Source organism: Rattus norvegicus, chromosome 1, assembly GCF_036323735.1.
Source record: "Rattus norvegicus strain BN/NHsdMcwi chromosome 1, GRCr8, whole genome shotgun sequence".
Taxonomy (NCBI): domain Eukaryota; kingdom Metazoa; phylum Chordata; class Mammalia; order Rodentia; family Muridae; genus Rattus; species Rattus norvegicus.
In genome coordinates this window covers 147734794-147761884 of record NC_086019.1, presented here as the reverse complement: position 1 = coordinate 147761884, position 27091 = coordinate 147734794, and the positions used below count along the sequence as shown (strand labels likewise).

The 27091-nt window shown below is 46.3% G+C and overlaps 1 protein-coding gene across 11 annotated transcripts in view; it reads left to right on the top strand.

The window, feature by feature from the left end:
• Arnt2 (aryl hydrocarbon receptor nuclear translocator 2) overlaps positions 1-27091 on the top strand; it is a 156633-nt gene that overhangs the window by 40102 nt on the left and 89440 nt on the right. For 7 of the 11 annotated variants that reach the window (NM_012781.4, XM_063281500.1, XM_063281503.1 and 4 more), the window contains 4 exons: positions 5554-5668; positions 12496-12543; positions 19504-19717; positions 23067-23280. In NM_012781.4, the coding sequence (NP_036913.3) occupies positions 5554-5668; positions 12496-12543; positions 19504-19717; positions 23067-23280 (591 nt within the window). Of the gene's footprint in view, positions 1-4629; positions 4655-5553; positions 5669-11539; positions 11637-12495; positions 12544-19503; positions 19718-23066; positions 23281-27091 lie in introns of those variants that run through there. The other 4 variants (XM_017588812.3, XM_063281511.1, XM_008759606.4 and 1 more) reach the window with 3 other exon arrangements.

The following is a 27091-nucleotide window of genomic DNA, read 5'->3' as shown; positions in this document are numbered from 1 at the left end:
TTGATCCTGAAACTAGTTGTTTGTGTGCACCTGCGTGTTGTGTAGGGAGTATATAAGTGTGCTATGAATGTTCGCTTAAACGTGTGTAAAACTCTGAGGAGAGATGAGGAGAGTGGTGCTGATGCATGAAATGGGGGTTAGCCACTTCACACAGCTCTACTGGAGAGATACAGTACCTGGTCTGCTGGATCTCCCCAAGTCTCCCAGGCTCACACAAAAGCAGACCCATAAATGGAACTCTCCAGCTCAACTTAGGAAGAAGCCCATCTCAGGCAGCCCTCGTGCTTTGGTGACATCAGTGCCAGCGGGCATGTTGGAAAGAACAAGGGTCCTGCAATGTAATCTTCCCTGTACACCTGTGAGACAGGGCCAGAAAGACAAAATCATAGATGTGCATGGAAGAATCTCCTGGTAAGATAATTGTGTTTGTTAACACTTAGGTGTGTGTTTAGCTGAATAAATGTACTCCATAGCAGGTGCCATCTGAGTGCTGTGCCCATACATCGGCATCTCTGAAACTCATAACCTCAGGACACATGCACCATTATTCTCTTGCATACACGCACACACACACACACACACACACACACACACACACACACACTTGCACAGAGCTGTGTTGAAAGATACTCTTTTCCTGGGGGGAATAATAACAACAATAACAATAACAACAACAACAACAATAATAATAGAGATGGGAACTTTCATACATGATTTTCTGTCCTCATGACTCCATGATGTAGGTATTTGCCTGACTGTATAGATGAGGCCTCTGAATCTTGGAGGGTTATAACTTCCCATGACTCCTCAGTTCAATTGAGTGACCCCAAACATTGTCTGCTTGCCACACAACTTCCACTGTGCTTATGGCTTAGAAACTCAGTGTCGGTTCATCTCTTGGAGTAGCAAGGGTGGTGCTGTCAGAGCACCCCACTTCGGCCTGGGCACCCTGAGGACAACAGCGCTATACTGAATGGCTAAAACCTAAGCAGGCTCTGCCATTCACTAGCTCTGTGGCCTGGCACCCACCTCTCCCTGCTGAGTTCTCCTGTCTGCAACAAGGGATGCCTTTGTTGCTACTTCATGGGTGGATGGAAGTCAAGTTCATGACAGGAAGGTGGCAGGGTTCCAGGAAGACAATATTCAATGCAAACCTTGAGCAAGATTCTGTCATTGTTCATCACTGGACATGCCTGGTAGAAAAGGCTGCCTTCCTCTCCCTCTGTCTTATGCATGCATTGTTCAAGTTCACTGACTATACAGTCCTATTGTGTGTTCCTCATGAAAGTTTTAAAATATGCTATTGTTTGTGACATTCAATTAACACATCATTAAACTAATATTAAAATAGCACACAGCAATGGGGGATGGCTCAGTAGCTAAAGTATTTGCTATGCAAGCATGGGAGCCTGAGTTCAGATCCCCAGAACTACCCATGTAAAAAGTCAGGTACATACCATCACCACCACCACCACACCATTACCACCACCACCATCACCGCCATCACTATCACCACCATACACCATCACCATCATCACCACTATCACCACCACTACTACCACATACCAGGCACCACACACCTTCCCAGTGCTAAGACTTTCGTGTGGGTCCCAGTTACTTTAGTATCTCCATTCATGCTGCTGCACTGTCTTCTAGAAAGGTGGTCTTCATGGACCGCAGTTGCAGAGTTCAGCAGTGGCTGCACTGTCTCCCTGGCTCTGAGGGGTGACTTCTTTCCAAACAGTGCCGTCACCAATGTCCCTTTTCCCTATCTCAGAATGAAGTTAAGATTGTCCCATGGGGTGACTCCACTGATGGTTGTTTGGGCATCTTGGCTGTATTTGGTACCGTGCCCTGGCTCAGACCATCTTCCGGAAGGATCCTGGACTCTTTGCCTGCTCATTCATCAGTTAAAGGAAACAACTGGCAGTTGGAGAAGCAGGCAAACCTTTCTGGTGGAGGTGCCAGCAGATCACATGGGTGTGCAAGGCAGAGGAGAGAGAGCTGCCTTCTATCTTGTGAGAATCTATTAAAGATACCTCCTAAAAACAACATTGAAAACACTTAACCTTTAACACGAATGCTAGCCTCAGGACTACATCTTCCATTGGTTTATTTAATATCTAGACCTGTGTTTCGGTTACTAACATGATGACACTGGATAAACAGAATTTTTCCTTAATTAAATTGTGAGAAGTAGACACGGGAGCACATTTCCTCTGACGTCACACAGAATACCTGTCTTAATCCAGCACCTCATCCCATGTAAATCCAGGCACCAAGCTAAGCTGTTTACCATCTCAGAGTTCACGACTTTAGTTGTTCTTTGAATGTTTCTTTTCCCACACATTGTGTTAGGCTCTTTACATACATTGTTCCTAATTTTAAAAAACGACTTGACAAGATAAGCATTTCGAGTATTTCATCTGTAGTACCATGACCAATAGTGGCCTGGTCACTCTGGTAGTTCACACCTATTTGAGCAGCTATTTGGAACTGTTGGACTGCAAAACCATTTGGTCTTCCTCTTAGCCTCTTGTAGGCCATCGTTACAAAAATGGGAGGAGCTAGAGAGCAGAACAGAGCAGAGGGGAGAATAAAGAGGGAGAGAGAGAGGGAGGGAGGGAGGGATCGATCCTTGGGTGATTGCTGCATAGGATGGGCATGCATTGGCCAACACAACATTTGTGCAAAGCCACCTCATTGTCTTTGCCTTGTGTCCCTTTATCTGTCTGGAGATAGGAATGGATCTTCAAAATTATCCCCCCCTCTGTCTTGTCCCCCTGAGAGAACTTTTACTTTCTGCAATTTGGGTCACAATTGGCACTTTTGTTTTCCTAAAATAACCTTCAGTGGTTATCATTTTGCTATACCAGTGCCACATTCCTCCCGCTCTGAGCTGGAAGTGACTGGCCCAGGAAAGCAGAGGACCTTTCAAGGTTTGCAAATGACGGTCAAGATCAATTTTACTCTGATGTTTCCTTTACTCACAGGCCTTGAGGTTGTTGGCTTTAAAGTGCTGAAACTAATGTTGCATGGAGCACTAGCATAGCAGGCAATAAACGCTAAGTCTCCAGAATCCTAGGCATTTATTATCTACTGGGTTAATCAAAGTGAAAGTAACTTCTTCACCTAGAATTCCTCAGTGTGTGTGCAATGGGCATTGACAGTTTAATAAAGGAGATCGATGCTCAGCTTTCCCTAGCACGTTTCCCCTGGAGCCCTTTATCCTGGGAACTTGTAAGGGATCATGACTCTGGAGACCTTGCTTTAGAATCTTGCGTCCCACCGGTTGGTTCACTTTGTCTGCTCTAGACAGCCCTGGCCCCCAGCTTTGGAACTCAACAGAAGCTGTAAGCATCAGACATGATTTCAGAAACATATATATCTTATCTGAAGCAGGCTGTAAGTGGCTTGTCAGGGCAGCACTGGCAATGCTACCTCACAGTCACAAACCCAGTAAAGGCCCAAGTGAGGGCTGTTCCCATGTACTTCCCAATGTGTGCACTCAAGACCATGATAGTCCTCAAAGCCTTGTGAACATAACAAACGGAGGGGCTGATTTTAGATTTTTCAGTATTAGCGGATTTCAAGAATTTTGAGTGGAATGGCTCAAATGTGTTGTTTAGCCTATGGGATAGCTGTCATATAACTTCCTAGTTTCTATAGGAAAAAACAGTGATAACTCTCAGAAAAGGTGCAGTGGTGGCCTCAGTGGCCATTCCTTCTGTCCTTAGAGTAGCTCCATGCACACTGTATCCCAGCTGTCCCACTGAAGCATCTTTATAGACTGCTGAGCCCAGTAAGGCCCCAGAAAGGACTGAGCCAAGAAGAGTGAACACAGCAGCAGGACAGTGAGCAGCATTTGCGAAGCTGCTCCAAGAGTTAGCTTTTCTTTCTTTTTTCTTTCTTTCCTTTCTTCCTTTCTTCCTTTCTTCCTTCCTTCCTTCCTTCCTTCCTTCCTTCCTTTCTTTCTTTCCTTCTTTTTTTCTCTTCTTCCCCTTCTTCCTCACTCTCCTCCTTCTCCTCCTCTTCCTCCTCCTCCTCTTCTTGGTAATGCAAACACCAAAGAAAGCTTGCTTTCTTCAGATACAGCAGAGAAACTCAAAAATATGAAGCATGTGTTAGAGATGGTCCTGTGCGGAGCACCATGTAAACATTGTTCACACTCTGAGTAATTCCTTAGCTAAGCTGTGCTCACAGGGAGAAAGGACATTATAAACATAAATCTTACAAACCAGACAGGCTCCCTTTTCCTGTGGAGGAGCAAATGCTAAATCATGTTTGAAATCTGAGTCATTTTAAAAGCTGTAGCAACAGCTATTGAGCTTAAGGGTGTAGCAGAAAAGGCCTCTCTTCCTCTAGTCCAGGTCGGTGAATTTGCTTTGTATGTGAGGTAAAAAAGAGAGAACCTGTGCTCTGGGGACAGTGCTGAACAGGGTACCATGCTCAAGGGCCAAAAACCAGGTCCACAAAGGCTGGGACAGAGGCAAGGGCCAGGCAGCTTGGAAAAGGCTCCTGGTCTGACTGGCAAGGGCAGAGTCTGATGTTGCCTTTACAGAGTTAGGGTCACAGCGGGTAGATAATCTCTACACATTTTTCCCACTGAGGAGACAGACAAGACAGTAGGCTCAAGCCCTCAATCTTCACGAAGGTAAGCCTCCACTTCCTGGTCATCTTCCCTGTCACCAGCTTCCTGTGTTTTCTAGTACAGCTCTTCACCAAGCTTGGTTTCTGCTTTCCAGGATTGCTGGTGTACCCACTGCACCTCCAGCTTCACCAACTGGGTTTATCTTGACAGGGAATGGAGCAGTACAGGGCGCTGACAGCCTAGAAGGGGCAAAAAGAAACTTTTTGACAGGGTGGATTGATTTGAAATCAAGGCTGTTAAAAGAGATTCCAGAAATGTCTGACTTATTAGAAACAATGTAGAATAGGGAAAAAAATTTAGTCCCATCTGTTGCCCAACATTCTCTTCCTTTAAATTAGTATTTGTTCCTGGAAAATCTTGTCTAGAGATACCTGGGAGCCTCAGCCTGAGGCGACCTTATGAGGCCTAAATGAGAACCTCTTGATGCCCCAGAATGTATGGGATCTTGCAGGGAGCCAGGGTTTCTGAGGCAACACGGAGGGTGGTGGACTAGGCTGGGTATGGAAGCAAAGGTGGAGGTCAGTGGGTACTGCTACAGGCCAATTACTTTAGAGACTTAACTTAATCCTGGGCACTATGGTTGGTGCCAGTTGTAGCTGTTTCTCAGGCTTTCCCCTCTACCTAGACAGCCCACCTGCAGCCAGGCGACAAGGACACCTGAGTCCCTTAACTGCTTCAAGGCTGTACTCATGTTTCTAACTACTGCCCAGAGGTGGAAGATTGGAAAGCCCAGACAGCCCAGGGCTGGCCCAGTTAAGTGACTGGCAGTCCACCGCTCCAGGTCCTTGGGCTGCCTCCCAGGTGGGCTTTCTCAGGGCACTGTGATAGTTTGATAGTTTCCTTGCTTGTTACTAATTTCTTTTCTGTCCTTAACAACATTTCTTGTTTCTGTTGACTTCCAGAAATGGCTTCAGACATACCTGGATCTGTGACCTTGCCTGTTGCCCCCATGGCGGCCACGGGACAGGTGAGAATGGCAGGGGCCATGCCTGCCCGAGGAGGAAAGCGGCGATCCGGGTAAGCAGACCTAGCATTTTCAGGAACTTAGTAAAAGTTGAGCAATGCTCTTGACCTGTTAGAAAAGAATTGTTTTTCCCCCTCCAGGAGAGTAAAAGCTCAGCAGTTTGCATCCTGTTTAGATTTTGCAAGATTCCTAAATATGCACATGATTTGCTTCTGAGTGCTCGGTTTCCTGGCACCCAGCTGGGGGTTTCTGTTTGCTTGCCCTTGCAGTTACGTGGCCTGCCGGCAGTGGGATCCTGCTGGGCCTCGCTTGTGCTGACTCCCCAAAGGGAGGAGTCCCCTCTTAACTGCTTGAACATTCCAGCCTCATTTGGCAGATCCAGCCCCAGGGACTGTAAATGTAAACTGGGGCCCTCTAACCTTCCCTCCAGTGCTCATCTTCCCTAGGAATATGCAGGAATTCTTTTTAACAGGACTCAGCACCTGAAGGCCAGCCAGATGTGTTCAACGCTGCTCAGGCAATAAAGTGAATAAGTATTGCCCACTATACTGGACCTGATAGGTCGCAGACCAGTTTTGAGCCGATGAACCCAAACCTGGCACCTTCTTGTGGTGAATGGTATCAGCATCTACACTCAGGACCCCAGATCAAACCAACCAGAGTCCTTCAGGAAGGCATAACTGGTATCTTCCAGCTCGGTATATTACTCAACCCTGTTTCCCATTGGTCCTTTTCCCCCCTCATTTTCAGTGAAGTAGTTAATAAATAAAAGGAGCAATCCCAGGAGGTTGCTCACGTTCTGAGCACACAGTCTGCCCACGGCTGCAGCTATCCAGTGAGAACAGAACACCTTCCATAGTCCCAAGACTGCAGGCTCCACCCATGTTGAAAAGGTCCAGCATTTTAATCCCAAGAGCCTCTTCCAAACCTTCTGATTCTTAAAAAGGCACAAAGGCAAGGAGACCGGTGCACACCAGGGTCTGGAGTGGAGTGGGGACAGGATGCAGCAGCACACTATTATGATGCCATCTTATGGTAAGCTCAGACTGCTTTGTGTACTGGTGTCTCTGGAAAGGATCCTGGACGGTGTATGGTTACTGTACGGAGGCCTAGGGCTGACAGTCTCAGCCGGCTGGTGAGTCCTGTGCACTCTCTGAAGAAGTCAGTGCTCTGCTGCTGCTGCTGGGTCCCCTCAGTGGGTGCCACAAATACCTGCCTGCCTGGTAAAGGCTGCGGCTTGCTTCTGGGCTGCCTGCACAGCTGCCTGGTATCTGAGCCATTGTTCTCGCTAACTGTGGACAAATTCTGCACTCTGGATTGCCAAAAGAATGTATATAGTGGTAAAACATCTATTTTTTTTTTCAATTTAAAAAATCCAAAATATTTCAAATGTTACTCCCTTAACTCACATTCTTTAAAGAGAAACCCCATTGTTCGCCCTTGTCTGTTTCTAGAAGATACCAGACTAGGCTCTGCAATGAATACCCTATGTTGGTTCAAGCCTAGGCAAAAATGCTTTGCCCCAACCCATGCTGAGGACCCATGGGCCTTCCTTGTGCTGGGGTGAGGTCATCTGTGAGCCTGCTTCCTCATGGTTTGGGCTAGTGTGCACCCCAGCAGTTTTCCAACTTGGCCTGCAGGGTCCTGACCCAATCCTGGAGTACAGTTCCTGCTTTCTGCATTGCACTTAAGCTAATTTGATCTAGGACTCAGTTCCATATCTGAAGAATTCCCCACAGCTGTCCTGTCCTGTAGTTTTAGTTCCTGTTCTATTGCTGTGATACGCCGTGAGCAAGGCAACTTAGAGAACAACGGGTCTATTTGAGGGGTGAGAGTCCATCATCACCATGCTGGGAAATTATGACAGTGGACAGACATTGCCACAAGAGCAGCAGAGAGCTCACATCTTTTTTTTTTTTTTTTTTTTGGAACTGGGGACCGAACCCAGGGCCTTGCGCTTGCTAGGCAAGCGCTCTACCACTGAGCCAAATCCCCAACCCGAGAGCTCACTTCTTAAACTGCAAACAAGAAGCAGAGAGTGGACTGGGAATGGCATGTGGCCCTTGAAACCTCAAAGCTGCCCCTGGTGACACATGGCCATACCTCCTAAGCCTACTCAAAAATGGCCACCAACTGGGGACCAAGTGTTCAAATGTATGAGACTGTGGGGAACATAGCATCTCAATCAAACCAACCCTCACACACACACACACACACACACACACACACACACACACACACACACACAGACAGACAGACACAGAGAGAGAGACAGACAATACCATGTCCACCAGGGCACTAGAAGCTAGTGTGTGCCCTGGGCAGGCTGGCACTTGGGCTTGGGTTCGGTTCCACATACAGCTGAAGAAGAGGAAGCACCTTATCAAGAAGGAAACGGAGTTGAAGGTAGGCGGGCAGTGGCCTCTGACACCCTGCCACAAGGTGAGACTGAGGCTCTCTGGAGGCAGATCAGTGAGTTGGATCTTCGCCAGGAAGCCTTGGTCATCTTCCTCGGAACCTGTGTGCTGCCTGTCTTTTCCTCCTGTCAGACGATGGGAATCAAACCCCATGACTTAGAGACTCACCCAGGGTTAAGAAGGGAACCACCTCTTTTGCAAACCTGTTTCCCTAGTGAGTCTTGGGGCTTTTTTACCTCTGGCATTTTTTACATCTTTTCATGAAATTCTCACATTGGCATCAAAAGGCTGATAGCTCCATCAGGGCCTTGCGCTTATGGCTGGCGTTGACTGTTGTTTGCTGTCACTGTCACCAGCATGGTGTCTCCAACTGTTCCTTCTGTTAACATTGGGAGACGTGCTTTGAAGAGACTCACAGGGAGGGACGCGGAAGAAGATGGGGTATGAGGGAGAAAAACCAGCACTGGTGTGCCCTACCCACCTTTTCAGTCTCCCCTCTCTCACCTGACAGTCATTCTCACAGAGCCAAGTGTTCCAAGTGCTCAGGACAGTCACCCACCCCTCGCTAGTGCTTCACAGCCTCGCAGAGCTGGCCACACTGCCTCTTGAGGACTTGGGGTCCTCCTGGATGTGTGCCTGACTTAGTGCTGTGAGTCCTTCCTGGCTGGGCTTTCTTCCCACTTCACTGTGAGCATCTCAGCAGGGTGCTGCTCTCCTGCTGGCAACTGGGACGTGGGGTGAAGGTTCAGAAGCTTTAGATTCTTTGCAAAGTAGCTCCACATGTGTGGGAGAAATGAGCTGAAGCAAGTTACCTGACATACATTCTTGTCGTGACCTCCCCAAGCTCAGCAAGACAGGGAGACTCCCACGGGACAAACGGGCACAAGCAGTGATTTTAACCTCATGGAGAAGTGGCAGTGATGAGAAGCTGAAGCTTGCCATCCGGGTGGGGTGGAGGCTGCAGATGGTGATGGTCAGGAATGTATCAGTTCCTGCCACTGCCTTGTATCCGGGACTGAGCTTCTAAAACACCATCACTGAGGGGAAAATCCCAGCACTCGGTAGATGGAGTCAGGAGACTCCGGAGTTCAAGACCAGCCTGGGCTACATAGTGTGACCCTGCTTAAAAATTAAAGGCAAGAGAAAGAAAGAAGGGTGGGGTGAGTGAGAGAGAGAGAGAGAGAGAGAGAGAGAGAGAGAGAGAGAGAGAGAGAGAAAGGGCGGGGATGTCTCTGTAAGCGAGCGTTCCTGGCTTTAACTGTGCAATGTCAACCAGCAGAGCCAGGCTCTGAAGTGGAAATGTTTTCGGACATGTTGCCACTGCTCTGTTCTAGGGAGCTGTGGCCAGGACAGGAGTGCTCCTACGTAGCCACTGCTGAGCAAACTTGAAAAGTGAATGCTTTGTGCAAACTCAAATTTGATGCTGCACTCTGTCATTCTTAAACAGCACTGCTTGGGAGACTCCCCTCACTTCTTTCTCACTTAAGTCAGGCTTGCAAATGCCTATCCGAGCTTCTTGTTCAGGCTCCCTGACAACTAGCATCCGCGAACTAGGATCAACTGTGTGTTAGCCCACTGTCTGAGACTCACTGGTTCACTGTGCCGAGGTTTGTTTTGTTTTTCTTTTTTAGAGTGAATACAATAGGACTTAAAGTCACGTTTTGATTTATCTTATTATCCAGATATTTCAGAATAATAGAGAAACATAAAATCCATAAAACAAAAGATGATTTACGTGTTATACTTCTCATAGCAGAAGAAACAAGCTCCAGTTTATTGTAGTCGTATTTAAAGCTGGTTAACATGGTGGCAGGGACCTGAACACAACCCCGTGTGTGTGTGTGTGTGTGTGTGTGTGTGTGTGTGTGTGTGTGTGTGTGTGTGTGTGTGTTTATACTGTTCTTCTCCATATGTATGATTGAATGCACACTCAGAGGTGTTGGGTATAGTTTCTCTCCATGTTACATGTGTATGATTGCACATGTTCACAGGTAGGAATGCTAGTTTCTTGACTTTTAATTTTTCATACACGTATCATGGCTCCAAGTTTTCGATAGACTCCAGTAGGCTCAAGTTCCAGACCATCTTTTTCTTTTACCTGCTTCTGGCCTGATCCAAACCTCACCGGGCCAAACCGAAACCCTTCAGTACATCACTCAGTTCCTATTTATCTGTTCTGTAGGGTATTGGTAAAGAAAACTCTGTTAAAATGAGGGTGACCAACCATCCTGATTTGCTTGAGAGTAATTCAGCACTGAAGTCCTGAAGTCCACGTATACCTGTCCATAGTCACTCCAACATCTCATTGATCTTTAGGCCTGGAGTGAGGGCCATTGAGTAATTGTGTTTTGTAGGAGCTTGATTATCATAATCCTATCAACAGCCTTGGAGATGGCTCAGTGGTACAGGCACTTGCTACCACCATGCCTGATGACCTAAGTTACATAACCAGATCCACGGGTAGGAGGAGAGAGCCTCATCTCTCAGTTGTCCTGTATCTCCACAGGCAAGCCCAAGAGTGCAAGAGCTCCCCCGCCCTCAGTGTTATAGAAAATTTGATAGTAAATTGAACTGAATGGAATTTTATAGATAACTGTGAGTACTGCACTCATTTATGGTTTCGATAAATCCATGCACAAATTATTTGGAATTTTGAAAACATGGGCTTTTAATATAGGCAGAGGTGATATTTCCCTTTGTAAGCACTAGGTGGCAGTGTAGCTCTGCAAAATGCAACTGGCCTCAGTTAAACATTTTTGGTGGTTATTTCCCACATGTAATTTCCTGGAAGGTGAGATAATAGCTTAGTAATTATACAGGATGTTAATGAGCTTTCTTTATTTAGATTCCCACACTCAGCTCCATTCGTCCTGTGGACAGCTCTGGCCAGTGCTGGACTTCCGAAGCCAAGCTGAGGAGAATCTCCCTGCTGACATCATGTGTTCTTGTCTTTTCCTTCTTCCTTCCCATGGCCTTTTCCCTTTGTACAGAGCTATTTCTTTCATCACAACTGCCATTCTGTTGTGGGGACAGTTGGCTTTTGAGGGCCAAGGATCCAAGTGGGTAAGGATCCCATCATGGAATCCTGGGCATGTCAAACCAGGCTGCACTGTATTCAGTCCAGAACAAAGACACGCAAAAGCTGCCCATGCTCCCTTCATTTTGTCACATCTGATACTAGTTCCTAGGTCCCTGGAGCTACTGCAGAGCCGAGAGGTTGCCGTGCATCTCGCTGGGGCCCATCTTGCAGCATGTGTACAGGGATGCTCTTTCTGAGTAACATGACTGCTTCCTGGTAACCTGGGCAGCCTGTGCATTGCCTGGGTCACTTACCATCCAGGCCCTTACAGACTAGGGATGAAGTTCAGCCTCCCAGTGAGGGGCCAGAAGGTCTGGCCTCTGTAGCTGTGGTCTCCTGGCACACACCCCATGCTTTGCTTGTTTATTGTTTGAGCAGAATCTCACTGTGCTTTCTCCATTCTCACAGTAAGCTGCTAAACCATGGGATTCCTCAGACCTAGCTGCCAGGCAACCAGCCTCCCTCCTGCTTGGACCATGAGACTATAACTCACCAAGTCCTTCAGACCTACTGAAAACAAGCAGGGTAACTTAGGGTCTGCAGATGCCTCGCTTGCTGTCGGCGTCTCATTTTCATTCTCAGAAACTCTGAGTACCCTTGGCCATGGTTAAGTTCTCCTCTGCTCGAACATCCTCCAGCCTGTGTGTGCTGACATTAGAAGCACTTGGGTTTTTAGGAAGGAACATTTGGGGTGTTAAGCGAGAATTCACCAAGACATTGATGTTAACAAGGGGGAGGGGGCAGCAAAGAAGAAGAAACTGAGGAATAACTTGATGAGCTTCAGCAAGCAGACAGCCAGCTTGAGTGAGTTTGGCATCAAATGTCCATTTTTTCCTCATCAGCCTGCTTGATCCTGGGTGTAACAGAATGATGTTCTCAAATGGCCTTTGCCCTGAGGTTCTCGGAGCCTCACCAGAAGATGTCAAGCAGTATTCTCAGTCAGCTCCACTGTCCTCTAATATTCTGCCATCGCCCTTTGAACTTGCTGTCTTCCAAATCCCTTGAGCAATATACCATAAAATTCAGAAATTAAGTGTTGATATAGAATACACGGTGTGGATGGACCCACATACCCCAGAGATAAGAAATATTGATGACTTCACACAGTGTGGCCCGAGTCACTGGTCACCTGAGAAGGGTTATAGAGGGACAAGTTGACACTTAAAGTATTCCCATTTCTGACCAGAGAACTAATAGTGAATTACTGGAGACCTCTGGTTTGTGGTTTTTTTTCTCTTGAGACCCTAAGGATACTGTTTGGCACTGCCAACAGTAGGAAGCCACGTGATGGGGTGAAGACCGCTCTGCTTTCACAGCTCATGTAACCAATTAGAGTCTTCTGAAAGTTGTAACCGGTGCTTAACCTGTGGCTTTGACTTTTCAGAATGGACTTTGATGACGAAGATGGTGAAGGTCCCAGTAAATTTTCAAGGTGAGTTTATTTTACCTTTCTCAAGCCAGTAGCAGTCACCTGACTGGCATGCACAGGCACTTACTGCCTCTTGTCATTGAGTAAGCCATTGCCTGATCTTTGACTCTCTTGGGTATGCCTTGTTTAATGCAGGTATTTGGCTTAGTGGCAGGCAGCTATTAGCAATGCTAGTGTGTCCCAAGTCTGCCCTTGTGGTACCTGCTTGAAATCTTAGCAGTGGGGAGTATGAGGCAGAAAGATGGCAAATTCAAAAGTAAACCTAAGCTATATAGCAAGATTCTGTCTCAAAAAACCCATAGCAAATGGGGGAACTGGTAAGTAATTAGTTCTTAATCCTGCTTGCTTTTAAGTTAAACAGTAACTAACTTTAGTGGACTCCCTTTTAAAAAAACAAAACCTAGTGTTCAAGTATAGAGACAATTATCAACATGAATCCTTTCTTTTTATTACTATGGAAAATAAGGAGAAATACAGGAAATATGGAGCCTGTCTGGGGTTGGTTTTAAGATCCTGACAATCATGCGACTAACTTGTGACAGCATCTTTAGTTGGCTCCGTGGCACTGGCCTGGGTGCAGCTGACCTTTTAATGAAGACTCTAGGGTCACCAGTGCCGGTGGGCTAAGGTAGAACCATGATTTCTGATTCTTCCACTTTGTTTTGTTTGGGGCATTTTGGGACACATGGACGTGTGCTGAAGGAAGGTATATTCCTCCATTCTTACCACGCTTTTCATTGTACCATCTTCTTAGAGCAGGGCTTGCCTTGATGCCCCCATCCCTGAGCACTCCTTCTTGGTTATTGTTGATTGTAGAAACTTGCTTCTGGTGATAGCTGCTTGCCTTGGTATTCACTCCATTTGGACTGACAGTCTTGGATGTTTGAAGCAACTTTGAGAAGTGTGGTGTCCACACAGCACACAAAACTGCTTGTCTACTTTTCTACATGCAAGTCCTTTTGGTTCTTTGTAACCATAACCAAAATGATAGCCGTGAATTAAGCAGTGTTCTCTACAGATGCAGGAGGGATGAATGTCTTGTTCTTGTCCAAGGATTCCCAGCCTTCAAGTCCATAGTAGATATTTCCTCATCCCATAAACTTTCCCCCCGAGACCAGGCTCATCCATTTCCCAGTTTCCTCCTCATCTGAAGCATGAGAGATGAGGTAAGAACACATTAATGACCTCGGAATTTCCTATCAAAACAAGATGTGAGCTTCAACAACAATCAGTTATCAACAGCAGTTATCTCTTCCTATGCAGGTATGACCACCCATCTTGGATGTCCTGGTTTCTAAAGATGTATCTTAGTAGCAAGAGTGCTCCATTTCTGGAAAGGAGCCAATCTCAGAAATGGATACACCTCTCTCATATTCATTCTCATTCTCTCTCTCTCTCTCTCTCTCTCTCTCTCTCTCTCTCTCTCTGCTCCCCCCTCCCCCGCCCCAGAGCTTTCCCTTGCCACACAGCCTCTCTTTATGGAAGGAAGAATGACACTGTCCCCTGTGTCAAAGTTCCCCTTGAGATTACATACCATGCCATAGCATGTTAACCTCAGGAAATAGTGATGCTTGGTCCCAGAACAGAAAGGGAAAGAGAAACATGGAATGACATCTGCTTGACACTGCAGGTCAATGTTGGTAATGAAACAATAGTCGAGATACACAGAGTTCATTGTCCTAGGCCCAACCGTGAGGAGACAGTGACCCCAACACTGTGTACCACTCTGAGCCTGCTAATGAGTCACATGTTACACAGTCAAGTTCAAACCTTTGCTTCTATCAACCACATCCTTTCCTCTGTGCCTGAACAATAAGAGAGATGGAATGTGCTTCCAACATGTGCTGGTACTTACAGAGCTGAGTTCATGGCACCCCAGAGGGACTGACTTCATTATAATAGGGTATTTGAAATAATCCGTGGCTGAGGGACCTGTGACCACATCTGATTTGCTCAGAGTTGGGGAGACAACCAAGTACATGCCATACCTTCCACTTAACCATCCAGGGTCTCCTGCCAGCCTTGGTAAGGTACACTCTAAGGCCTCTCCCATTTCCTGCTCCCATGCCTGCAGTCAGTCCACAATAGCTCCATCTGGCAAGGCCTTGGGAAATGTGAAGACTGTGATGCAAACCAGTACCATCCTTATAGTTGATCTGAGCAAATCAGTCCCATGATCTCTGTCCCCTGATCTAAGTGTAGTGATCATTCCCAGCTTTTCTCAAGGATGGTTCTGGATCCATATGTTCTGCTTAAAATTATACTTCATACCTTGACCTTGGGTTTGGGAAATGTGGTCCAAGTCATAGCAGCTGACTCATGCTTCTTGCATTATGGCCCCCTCAAAGCAGACCTCAAGTTGAACAGGGGGTAGACAGGAAGCTGTATTGTGCTGCCTGATCTCATGTGGACACTGTTAGGGAGCTGGGTGTCAGTGTGGTTTCCCAATGGGGACAGTGACAACCCTCAGGGTGGTAGTGATGGGTGACATGAGCTTCAAAAGAGGAGGTCTGTTTGCTCAAAAGGTTCAGGGATGGAAATACGAAACTTGGCTTCCTTTCCCAGCACGGCCTAAGGAAACAGCCTTCATGTACTGGCACTGTGCTTGACTTCTGTTTCCTCTTGAGTTCCATTGTCAACTCACAGGACCGGACAACAGACAGGGATGAGCTCTCTGTCTCTAGAAGACTCTGATCACACACCAGAACAAAACACAAACCTCCCTAACGGACACCAGGACCCAGCAGCATCTGTCCTTCAAAGGGTCAGCTTCCTGACAGCACACCCAATCTACAAGCCTGCACTCAAAGTGAGGCCCAAGCATCTCGCAACGTTGCACAGCCCAAGCTGGCTTTCTACTTTAATGTCTGAGGATGTCCCTGTGTTAAAGGCGACATTAGTTGCCACCTATGGGAAGTGGCATCAGAGTGTGGACAGCAGATAGTCCCAAGCTACCATCAAAAGCCAGTTACACATCAGGCCATGTATCTTATACTTACAGGACCACATCTACATTGGACCCCCTCCCCGTGTATCAAATGAGGCAATGAGAGGCTCTTATGCTTAGCACATGACAGTGTGGCTCCTCTGACTCAGTCCTGCCTTCAGTATCCAAGGTTCTGGGACTCGTGCATGTAGCCATCTGTTTAAGGAGCCTGCATGTAGACTTCTGTTTAAGGAGCCCTCCTCATCACATACTCTCATACCATCCTGTGAAACCTTAGCCCTTAGGTCACAAGAGAACAGCACCACAATTGTGACAGCACCTCCTGCAGGTCATAAGGAAAGTTTTTGAAGTGCTCCCATTTCATAAATGTAAATCAAAATGGATGACACCCCCACTGCTCTAAGTAAATTCACACAGCTAGCTGCACCTCCTTCTTTGCCCTTGATTCCCCCAGTGACTCCCCCTGGGGCAAAGCTTTAGTTCTTGGTCCAGCAGAGTTGTCATTTCCTCCTGCACCCCAGCTGTCCTTGTTGTAGAGTCCTGACCCTGCTCCCACATATGCAGAGGAACGTTTCCTTACTATGCTGCCTGGCTCCCAGCAGTTATGCGTGCTCATAGACACCGCATTTACAGGCCTAACAGATCGAGCCCATTGTCCCCTCCCCTGGGGGAGAAGATGAACTTGGCCTAGTAAAGAGGGTCTTAAGGATGCGCCTTTCTCTTTTCACAGGATGGCATTCCCTCACTTCTGTAGCCTTGAGGGCTTCGGGATGAAATCATACACGTCAGTGCATACCGTTTGCTTCTCAGATCTTGTTGCCAGGCAACTGGCAGTTCTCAGCTCTTTTAACATACTGCTAGTAGCTCAGGCTTATTTCATAGAAAACGTAAGATCATGGTATCGCTTCCTGCACTGGTGAGTGTGATTTCCAGCTTTTAGATATTGCTATAATCGTTTTCTTCCTTTACCTCAGTCCACACACTGAGTTTACCTATGGATCTATCAGAGAACCTCGCAAAGACCCTTCCCAGTGTTTATAGGGAACCTAGTCCATAGCACTCTTAGTTACCACAGACACTATCTGAAAGCTCAGACTTGTCTCTGTAGGTTTGGGGTCACTACTGAAAGGACTTTAATGGACCACACTTGCGTTTAGAGAACTGCCGGTCTGTCTACAATAGAAGGTCTGAGATGCAGGAAAAGGAAAGATGAGAGGAGGCTTAGTCACGTGGTGCAGGTGGCAGTAGCTGCCGTGGGCATGGGCATGGGCATGGAGGAGGCAGAAGAGTCAAGAGGTTTTTGCAAGACTTTGGCAGACAGAGGTTTGTGTAAAGGAGCTGTTCAGCATGTGCTGGACTAGAGATAAGTGAGAGTAGACATTGTGTTCTTATGATTCAGAGAGGTGCTGAGTGACAGAATATGGACTGGAGAGAGGGGAGAAAAGGACCCAGGGAGAGGTGTGTGGGGCTATGGGACATCCCAAGTCAGACTGACACTGCAGATGTGGTGGGCAGGGTCTCCTTAGGGGTTGCTCTGCACAGAGAGGAAAGCCTTTTTCCCATGATCCCACAAACATGCAAGGAGGTGTGGTGGGAACTCTGGGTCCTGCCTGAGTCATCGTCTGCTCAGAAGTGCCTGAACTTCTTGTCTGACCTCTCCTTACGTCATCGGCCCATGCACTCTCAGAGTATCACCTTCTCTGAGTGGCCCCGGGAAGTGTGAGCTGGCAAGGTGGAGTTACACACCTTTGGGAGCTCTCCCTGCTTCGGGCCTCCTGGACAAATGTCCAACTGAAGAACGTGGTCTGCGTCGTATGACTGGCTTCGTGGTTGTGGAAGTCAAGGAAAGGGACTCTGGTATCTCCATGGCAGACTCTTGCCCGTGCTCAGGAGCTAGCAGTCCTCTGTCCAGATTCCTGCTTGCATCACTTTCTCTGGCTTGTAGATACCCCACCCCAAGCTCTTCTTATCTGGTTGACCCTTTCTTTCCCTACTCAGGAAGTTTTGTCTACTCCGGCCAGCAGGTAGACTTTCCCGTGTATAAGAACATTGCTGCTTCACTGGCATCTTTCCAGCTAATCACCTGTGGGTGGGGTTGGCCTCAGGAATCTGCTTGCTGGTCTTAGCCTGTCTTCTCCCTCTCTCCTACATGGCTCATCTATTTCTGAACCCTTCTAAAAGGTGATGATGTCAGCTACAACATCAGGGCTTATTGGCCCATCAGATTTCTCACTGTGGTCTGGCCTGTTCCCCCGCTTCCCAAGTTCCTCGATTTCCTCTTGCACCAGGTCTGCGCTTCCTACAGGGACGTCTCTTCCTCACTCACTGCTTCTTCCCAATCCTAGGCCTTCCTTTGACCCTCGAGATAAACCCTCTTCCTAGAGCATACCTCCTTTTTCCACCAATACATGGGTCTCACTCTGCCCACTGTCACTAACCCTTTCAGGTCCCTCCTCTTCTATGTCTTCTCTCACCTGCCTTTTACCTTCCAAGGACTTTCTGAGCAGGTGACCAGATTCCGCCCCTGGGTTGTGCTGTGCAAGTGGATGTTTACATCCCTACTTAATGCCCGTGCTGCTTGAAGACCCTGTTGGGCTTCCTTGTTTTCTTTGCCATTCTCTCCTCATGGTGGGGCTGGCTCAGGACACCTTGAATGGAAATTATGGTCCAGAAGGCTCACACCAGTCCACCACAGGGATTGCTGGTTCTACAGAAGGTCTCTCAGAACACTAAGCATGTGCATTGTCACACCTTTGTCCTGATTGTCCTGTTATCCCGCTTCCTGGAGTGTAAAGCTGAGAACACATGCACTGTATGGAGCGGCCTTGCCTGGGGACCTTCTTTTCTTACTGTTGGTGTCACTGTCCTTCCCTAAGAAACCAGAAAACCCTCCATCCTGCAGCAGCAGCAACTGCTGCAGCATGGGCTGTGTTTTTAGACACTGTTTTGTCCCAGGGAACAGCAAGTGTGTTGCATGAGGTTGGCTGTTACTCTTGTTTGAACCGAAAGGTAGTAAATAATTCGAGGCAGAAATAATCTCCCAGCCCTTCTGGTGGTATTTCACTTTAAGGATCCCAGAAATGGAACTGGGTAATTCCTTTTTTAATTGGTTATTTGTTAATAAGCCAGGATCACACCTGTTCTGTTACTATGCTGCAGGGAATACACTGATTGTAGAAGAAAGGCATGTTCACAACTTTATATAAAGTGAATCTGAGTCATCAATGGTCTCCTTAGTGACACAGAATAGTAAGGCTTGCGATGTGTTAGGTACTGCAAGCCCATTGTCAGCTGAGCGTATTGCTAAAAACAAAGGCATTTCATACAGCCCCAGCCAAGCATCTCGGCCTGGCTTGGGTGGTCCTTAGCCAGATTAGAGCACTCACATCTGGCTAGCTAGGCATCCAACACTTCCCTACTTTGTACTGGGGTGTTAAGGATTCATAGGATATATCGAGTGCTGTTTTGAAGGTAAAAGTTGCATGGTTGTATCGGTATTTGTCTTTATTGGGTGCTTTCTGTATTTTGAGGCACAATGTTTATTGACTGTATTACCACTGTCAAAAAACTAAAGGAGCATAAGCTGGAGACTATCTTATAGTGAGTGCTTCATATCATGAATAAGTAGTCAGGAGCTGTATTTGTAAATGTGTATCCACACATTCATGTTTAAAATCATGCTGTATACGGAAAGCCTGCTTCAGTTAATAGCCTTCCATGCTCCCTGGTCTTAATTTTGCATGTCCCAGAAAAGTCCATAGGTATGTGAATGATTTAGGAAGGGCCGGTACATATTTAGAAAAGGAGGCCACAGAGGCCCATGTTCCCCACACATAGACATGAGCTTATAGATGTGTCAGGGCTTCAGTCTGCAACTACCCAAAGCCATTATGAGGTAGGCCCAGGAATTTGGCTATCTGATGTTAACTGTGTTATTTTATTACAATGTCTGCTGACTGGCCCCTGGTCTGATCCTTCTCTTTTTCCCTCCCCCTGACCTCTTGCTTTCTGGGAAGAGAGAACCACAGTGAGATTGAGCGGCGCAGGCGGAACAAGATGACTCAATATATTACGGAACTCTCCGACATGGTTCCCACCTGCAGTGCACTAGCTAGGAAGCCAGACAAGCTCACCATTCTACGCATGGCGGTCTCACACATGAAGTCCATGAGGGGCACCGGCAACAAATCTACTGACGGCGCATATAAGCCTTCCTTCCTCACTGAGCAGGTACCCCAGGGCTACTTCTCTTCTGCTGTTGTGGAAATGGGAGAGATCCTTAAGGTCACAAGCCTGAGATAAATTATGTAGGAACACGGAATTGGGGAAGGGGTGAAGGCAAGAAATTTGACTTCCATTCTTCAGCACAAAGTACTCTTCAAGAGTGGCAGATGTGTCTATTGTCTGCTCTTTTAGTGCACATAAAATTCAGTGAGGAGTAGTTTAAAACACAATGGGATGAGCAGGCTGATACAGGAAGATGGCAGTGACAACATAATCTTTATGTAAGGGGAGCAAGATGGCCATGCCATCAGAGTCACAACAGCAGTGATGGTGTTGTCTACAGGACCATGACAACCGGCACTGTCAGGCACTCATGGTCCTGGTCCAAGTCACATCTTTCTGTGTTGTTCATTTACTTTAGTTGACAAGCCACTGCTCTTCGTCACTGTGTGATAGGTGAAGAATCAAAGCTTAGAGACTTTCCCAGGGCCAGTTGCTTAGAGAATGAACTGGACACTGGTCTCCTGGGCTTCCCTAAAGTCGTGTTTTTATACCCATGCTAACTGGGGAGAAGAAAGGCATGAGATAGCAAGACATCATTAGTAAGTGGGTTTATACGAACCTGGAGGCTTGTCTTCTGAATCCTTGTCTTTCACTTGGTGATCACAGTGAGCATCGGCTGGTACTTAAAGCTTTAGTCAACCGCCTAACTAAACATAAAACTTTTTTTCACTTTCTGGTTTCCATGGCTTTCCTAAGATAAATGAGCTGATGGATTCGGTGGAAAGAGGTGAAATTACATGGTTGTCAGAGGTGTTAATTTGAAAGTACCAAGTATCCAATGTGTGGAATCTTGAGTAATGGAGTGTTTAACAAGACAGAATGTGAGGCTAAAATAAAATTGAGAGGAAGGGACTGGGTCATACCAGGGGCTGTGCTCAGTAAAGAAACTGTGAGGGAATCACAGACTGAACACAGAGACCTTGGCATAAGGACTTTTAAGAGAGGCACAGTGTGTACAGAGGGGGAGTGGAGAAGGCACTGGGGGTCATTAGCTGTGCGGTAAGAGCATTTGTCCATGCTGTGACAGCAGGTGTAGAAGAACAAGGAAAATAAACCAACACCATTGCCCTCTGTCCTCACAGGTCTTTTGTCAGGTGCCTTACTCTTATCCCTTTTAAATCCTCCCGGGGGTCACTTGGTCCTTCATGCTGAGGGTTTCAGGAAGAAGGTGGTGACCATGTTTGGTCTTAGCTATGGCCCAGGTACGGCCTTCTACCCTCATTCCCATCTCTATAAAAATGAAACGTGTGCTAGCCCCAGCTCTGTGAGTGTGTTGAGGCAGGCATCACTGCTTAGCCTGGGGACGTTTCTATAATGAAGATGAATGGCGAGGCCTGACCTGCTGGGAATTTAAGTAGTACTAACACTAGGGTAAGTACTATAAATGAAATGAATAATGAGTGAATCGGTTTAATCCTTACAAAAGGACTCTAAGCGACTATAGGAGGATTGCAGAGAGAAAGCAACTACACATTTCTGTGCCTTATGCATGCTTCTCTCTTGGTCACATGTACCATTTACAGAGTCCTACTATGTGACTAACCCTTACTTAGCCCTGCACATCAGAAGCTCATCTAACCTTCCAAAATTTCACCAAAAGCAAACTTTCTGAACATCAGAAGCCAAGACTGTCAAATATGCCAGAGTTGTAAAGCTAAAAGGAAGGGCATGGATGGCGTCCTTTTTACTCCCAAACCCATACTGTTTCACTGGAGAAATGAGGAAAGGCCAGTAATAAAGAACGTGCTCTCAGATGAACCTCAGGAGAGAGGGTGGGAAGAGCTGAGTGAAGGTGACCCTGTCCCGTTAGACCTTTGCAAACTGGGTACAAAATACATGCATAGACAAAGTCACACAGCCTCCTCCAGTGACACAGAATTCTCTCCTCCCCCACACATCTTACCCCACTTTTAACAAGGGTCTTCCTGTTGGGAAGATTTTTCCTGAAAGTGAGAATGAAAAAGCTGATGTTCTTAGAGCCAGACACATCTGAGAGACACAGGAAGCAGAAGATCACATGGGAAATCCACAGAGCAAACTTTTTGGTTGAAAAAATGTCTGTGCCATCTGCATCCACCCCGGTGTCCCAGGCTGAATGTGTTTGAATTGCTCCCCGGTCAGTGTCTGCGCACAACCACAAAGTTCCTAGGCTGTGCTCCCAGAAGGTCTTCTAGGGGCTGGGCACTAGGACATCACTCGGACTTGGAGGCTCTGGTTTCTAGCCTTTGCTTCCTCTCAGGTGCCCCTGACTGTTGTGTGGTAACCATTTCATGGGGGATTGCATTTGAACATTTGAGTCTCAGATGGGGAAAATGCTTTCTTACTGCTGACTGCAAAGGATGATTTTGTTCCTTGGGGCATGGACAGTGTGTGAGGAAGTTGGAGTGGTGGGCAGAGGCTCTGGCATTTGTGGAAGAGTTAGCTTCACACCTCCTGCAGGCCAGTTGTCCAGGTATTTTATTTAGCTTTATGAGAAAGGATGTAGATTACCACTGAGTGGCATTTAGGCATGGATATTTCATTGTGTAAAAGTTGCCTCGTTCGTGGCCCCCTGAGGTGACAGAAGGTCTTCCTGCTGCTCATCTATTGATCCACAACATTTATGTGCTTTTACTGATCATCATATCTCTGGTAAGCCTGGTAAGAAGAGGCCAGTTCCTCACCCTCTTCTCGGGGTTAAATGATGAGACTAGTTTCATTGTTCTCTGCTGCTTTCTGTGCTGTCTTTGCTGAGGTGATGGCAATAGCTTTCAGAGTCCTGGAATCCCAACAGACATGTAGAATTGAGCAGGCACCTACTAGAACAAAAGGAACAAGAGTGCAATATCCCCACACAAGGGGAGACTCTTTCTCTCTTGCGGTCTTTTTCTCTCTTGTCTCTTTCCACCCTCCTTCCTTCCTACTATCTATGACCTTTCTTGCCACACATAGAGTTGCTACGCATAGGGTCCCAGGCCCTTCTGCAGTGTCATGACTGCAGTTTCAGCACACGAGAGAAGTATCTCAGGAAACTGGCCACTCAGCAACTCCTGATTATCATTATCTGCTCTCTCATCTCTCTATGCTGGAGATACCCCTGATCACTCTCTCCAAGAAATGACAGCATATTTTAGGGATGGTGCAAGTTTTGTTCATTTTTCTAAAAAATTAAGCTCAACAGGTGAAACAGTGTTCATCAGTACAATCTCTTCTTCAATGAGCAGCTACATACAAAAAGTTGAGGGTGCTAATTAAGAGAAGATAATTGATCTAGATCTGTTATCACTTGCTGACCATGGTCTTTCCTCCCCAGGAACTGAAGCATCTCATCCTTGAAGCTGCTGACGGATTTCTGTTTGTGGTGGCTGCCGAGACAGGGAGAGTAATCTACGTGTCTGATTCTGTCACTCCTGTCCTGAACCAGCCACAGTCAGAGTGGTTTGGGAGCACACTCTATGAACAGGTGCACCCTGATGACGTGGAGAAACTGAGAGAACAGCTGTGTACTTCAGAAAACTCCATGACAGGTCAGTGTAGTTTTCTTTGTGTTGCCATTTGAGCTTAAAAATTGTTCTTCTGGTGGTGGTGGTGGTGGTGGTGGTGGTGGTGGTGGTGGTGGTGGTTGGTGATGATGGTGGTGTATACATTTAATACCAGCACTTCTGAGGCAGAAGCAGGCCAGCCTCGTCTACAGAGTGAGTTCCAGGACAGACGGGGCTAAACAGAGAAATCCTGTTTCAAAAAAAAATGATCTTCCAGTAAACATATTGGGAAGTAGAAATCATAAGATATCCTAAAGGTGAGATAATATATTTTATTTAGTTGTGTATGGCTTCATTCACAGTATCTTAAATTTTTAGTATGTCACTTTTATTCTGAATTTTACCTATAATTAGTGCATGTGACCAGCAGGAGGTGCTCTTGCCACATTAGTGAGACCCATATGTTCTCTATGTATCTCTGTTATCCATCACTTACAGACCAGGCCTTAACCACCTGAAATACATTCAGTTCCTTACTGAAACATTTAAGTAAGTCAATTCTGCCATAACATAACAGACACTTTCTTCAGAATCACTTCTCTTTACAAATAAATGCAATAAGATCTGCAGCATTCATTGGGGAAAGTGAGTTGGAAGTGAAACACTCCATAGCTAAAAGTAGGAACTTACGAAAAATGCCAGCATGGCTTTAGGTGACAAATGGAAATTCATAAGTATTATTAAGCATGGTTCTTAGCCTGGAAAATGACAAGTTTGGTTGAGGAAATGGGTCTCAGTAAGTGTTGTCACCTGTGTGTTCTCATGAAATGCTACCAGGACAGTCATGTGAAATCAGCCAGAGAGTTTTAACACCACACGTAGATAATCCTGGTGAGTTGACATTCCTTTAGATAGTTTTGTAGTTGTCTGGGGTGTGTAGGTTGTAGGGCTCTCTGTGTGGCTAGGTTCAGTCAGGTTCAGTTTTCTGTGTTCATCTGCTATTTCCCATGAATAAGCAAACACAAAACTTACATTTATCTCCAATTTTTCCCCAACATATCAGTCAAATCAGAACAAACGTATATCTGTATAACACACATTTGTGATATACTGACTGTAGTGTGTGTTGCTGGGGTTCTCCTGTTTATGTCTAGCACAGTGCTAAATTCTGATGGTTTGCGTGTAGTAGAGCCACTCAGCAGAAGCCTAATGAATAAGTGAGTCACTGTTCACTATAGTCACCTCAGGTCTCTGTGACACATTTCATAGACTGGATAACTCCAGCTGCAGGAACTGACTTTCTTTCATAGTTTGGAGGCAGGAAATACAATCTCTTAGTCCACTTAATCTGAAACAAACTACTATGAGCCATGCATTTTTAAGTATAGATACGGGGCTAAAAAGATGACATGGTGGCAAAGAGCACTTACTTGCTTCTCATCCAGAGGACCTGAGTTCAGTTCCCAGAATTCACATTGGGCAGCTCACAACTGCCTATAACTCCAGCTCCAGGGGCTCTAATGCCCTTTTCTGGACTTTGCACTCACATTCACATACCCAAACAAACAAATTGAAAATAAAAGCTGCATGTGCCCTCACATTAAATTTATATATATATATATATATATATATATACTTCATTTGTATATTTATATAAAAATTACATATAAATTATATATATTTATACCCATAGTTTTAGAGATTAAGAAGTCTAAAATCAAGCTGAAATTAATATGTCTGGTGAGTGCCCATTTTCTTGCTCCTAGATGCCTCTAGCTGTGTCTTCACAGAGTAGGAAGGACTTTCAAAGTCACAAGGGCTCCATGTTCATAACCTAATACTCCCATCACCCTGGGGATTAGGGTGTCAACCTGCCAAGTTGCATCAAGCATTAAGTTCATTTCATCCAAGATCATGGTGTCAGCGGGGTACTCCCCTAGAGACCGCTTGTTAGTTTCCAGATGCTTCTCTCTGAATCCTGCACAATCCTTTTTTCTGTATGCATTCCTAGTCTTTCGAAGGATACCAATCATATGACCTAGTTTTACCTTAATAACCTCTTTTATAGGCCCTACTCCAAAAGCAGTCATATTCTGTCATTCTGAGAGTTTAGTCTTCAACCTATGAAATTATTGAGGGAGTGTCGCAATTCTTCCCATAATACTTAGAATCAGATCAAATCTCGTGGTGTCCAAACTGGCAAGTGTTGAGCTGTTCTGAAAGACGGTAGTTGTTTCCTTCAGTGCTAGTAATCTATAGATAGAGATTTAGTATGGGCATAGGACTCGTGTCTCAAACATCTCATCAGGCCTGTAAAAGAGCAATGCAAGCTCAGACTCAGGAAGACACTGTTGCTCCCTTGCTGGGCTGACATTGTAAGAAACACGGAATGTACAGTTCAGCACTTGGGAACTGTGAGAGAGAAAGAAGTCAGCCAGGAAGTGTTGGTTTAAAAGCTGAAGTCACCTCCTCTGGAAAGAGCTGATTTTCCCCAGACTCTCTGTATTTGGCTGCAGGATGTGGCTTCTTCAAACCCATCAGGAGACCCAGATGTTAGAGGAAGTGGTGGCCAAGGGCAGTGCAGGTTCAAGCCAAGGTGCTACTGACTGGCTCATCAGAGGCTGGTGGACATTTCTGTGTGAAGTCTTCATGTATCTGGCTGTGTAGAAATGGCTTTGGAGGGACTGTGAGCAGTAGTCACAGGAGTCAGTGCTAACACCGTGGGCTTGTTCTCCCAGTGAACTGTGGACAGTCAGATCTCTGAGCTCTCTTGCTAGCCTGGCTCCTCTTGAGAAGATGAGATTGGAGATGTGGGTCCTGATCCTTAGGGTGTGAGAGAGCCCAGAATTCTCTTTTAGAGTCACCTGGTGAAGTAGACTCTCCTAGGATATACACAAGACTGTTGAGCTGGAGGACATGGCTTGAAAAGGCTCCTTGCAGCAGGGATGCATGTTTGCAGGTAGGAAGCTCACTGGTGCCCAGGACGGACTGGAGGTTGATTATTGAGCATCCAAAGTGCACGTTTACTATAAGATTTTTCATTAAAAAGTCTTAAGGGTTACTTGGTGCCTTTGGTTATTGGACAAGTATCTCAAATTCTTCTGTCTCTGAACCTATGTGATCTGAGGTCAGAAATAAGTAAATATGGGACACTTGGGGGAGTTGTGGTGACAGATGCAGGGTCAGGAAACGAGGGACGGCCTGCTGGGATAGAGGTGTCTTAAGAACAGCCAAAGTCCTCCCTTAGGGAGACTCTCTCCTCTAAATCTCTCTCCTAGGAAGTGAACATTCCATTCATTGGACCTGCAGCACCATCTGCACTGAACATAGACTGGGGAGAGAATGCTCTGGGTGTGCACAATGAGAGAAGGAACAAAGAGGGGAGCCAGAGCAGGTGTGCAGACTACTCTGCTGGCCCAGGGACCTAAGATGTGACATTTGCACAAAGGTGTGGTATCTAGAAGAGATAGTGGGGTTCTTTATTGAGTTAAATCTTTCCATAATTAGTCAGGTGTGATCAAGGGTGGTAGGAAGAGTCTTGGAAGTACTACAGAAGTGTGGATCATTGCAGTGGTCTGATCCTTCTGTGGATGAATGCTCGCCTCTGATGTTATTCAGTCAGTGATGGCACCCCCATGAGCCTGGCAACAGCAATGTTGAAAATAGGCATAGCCATAGAAAGGGAACTGGGAGACTCTATGCTTTGCTCTGGTCTTTTCTTGGTGATCTTAAGAAGTTCCTTTCTTCTTTTATCTCTGTTCTTCTCCCAGCACAGGAGAGATTCCTAAGGCCCCTTCCAGCACTCAGTTTGTCCTCCCATCTAAGGTTTCCAAATAGGATCTAATCCACTACTTAG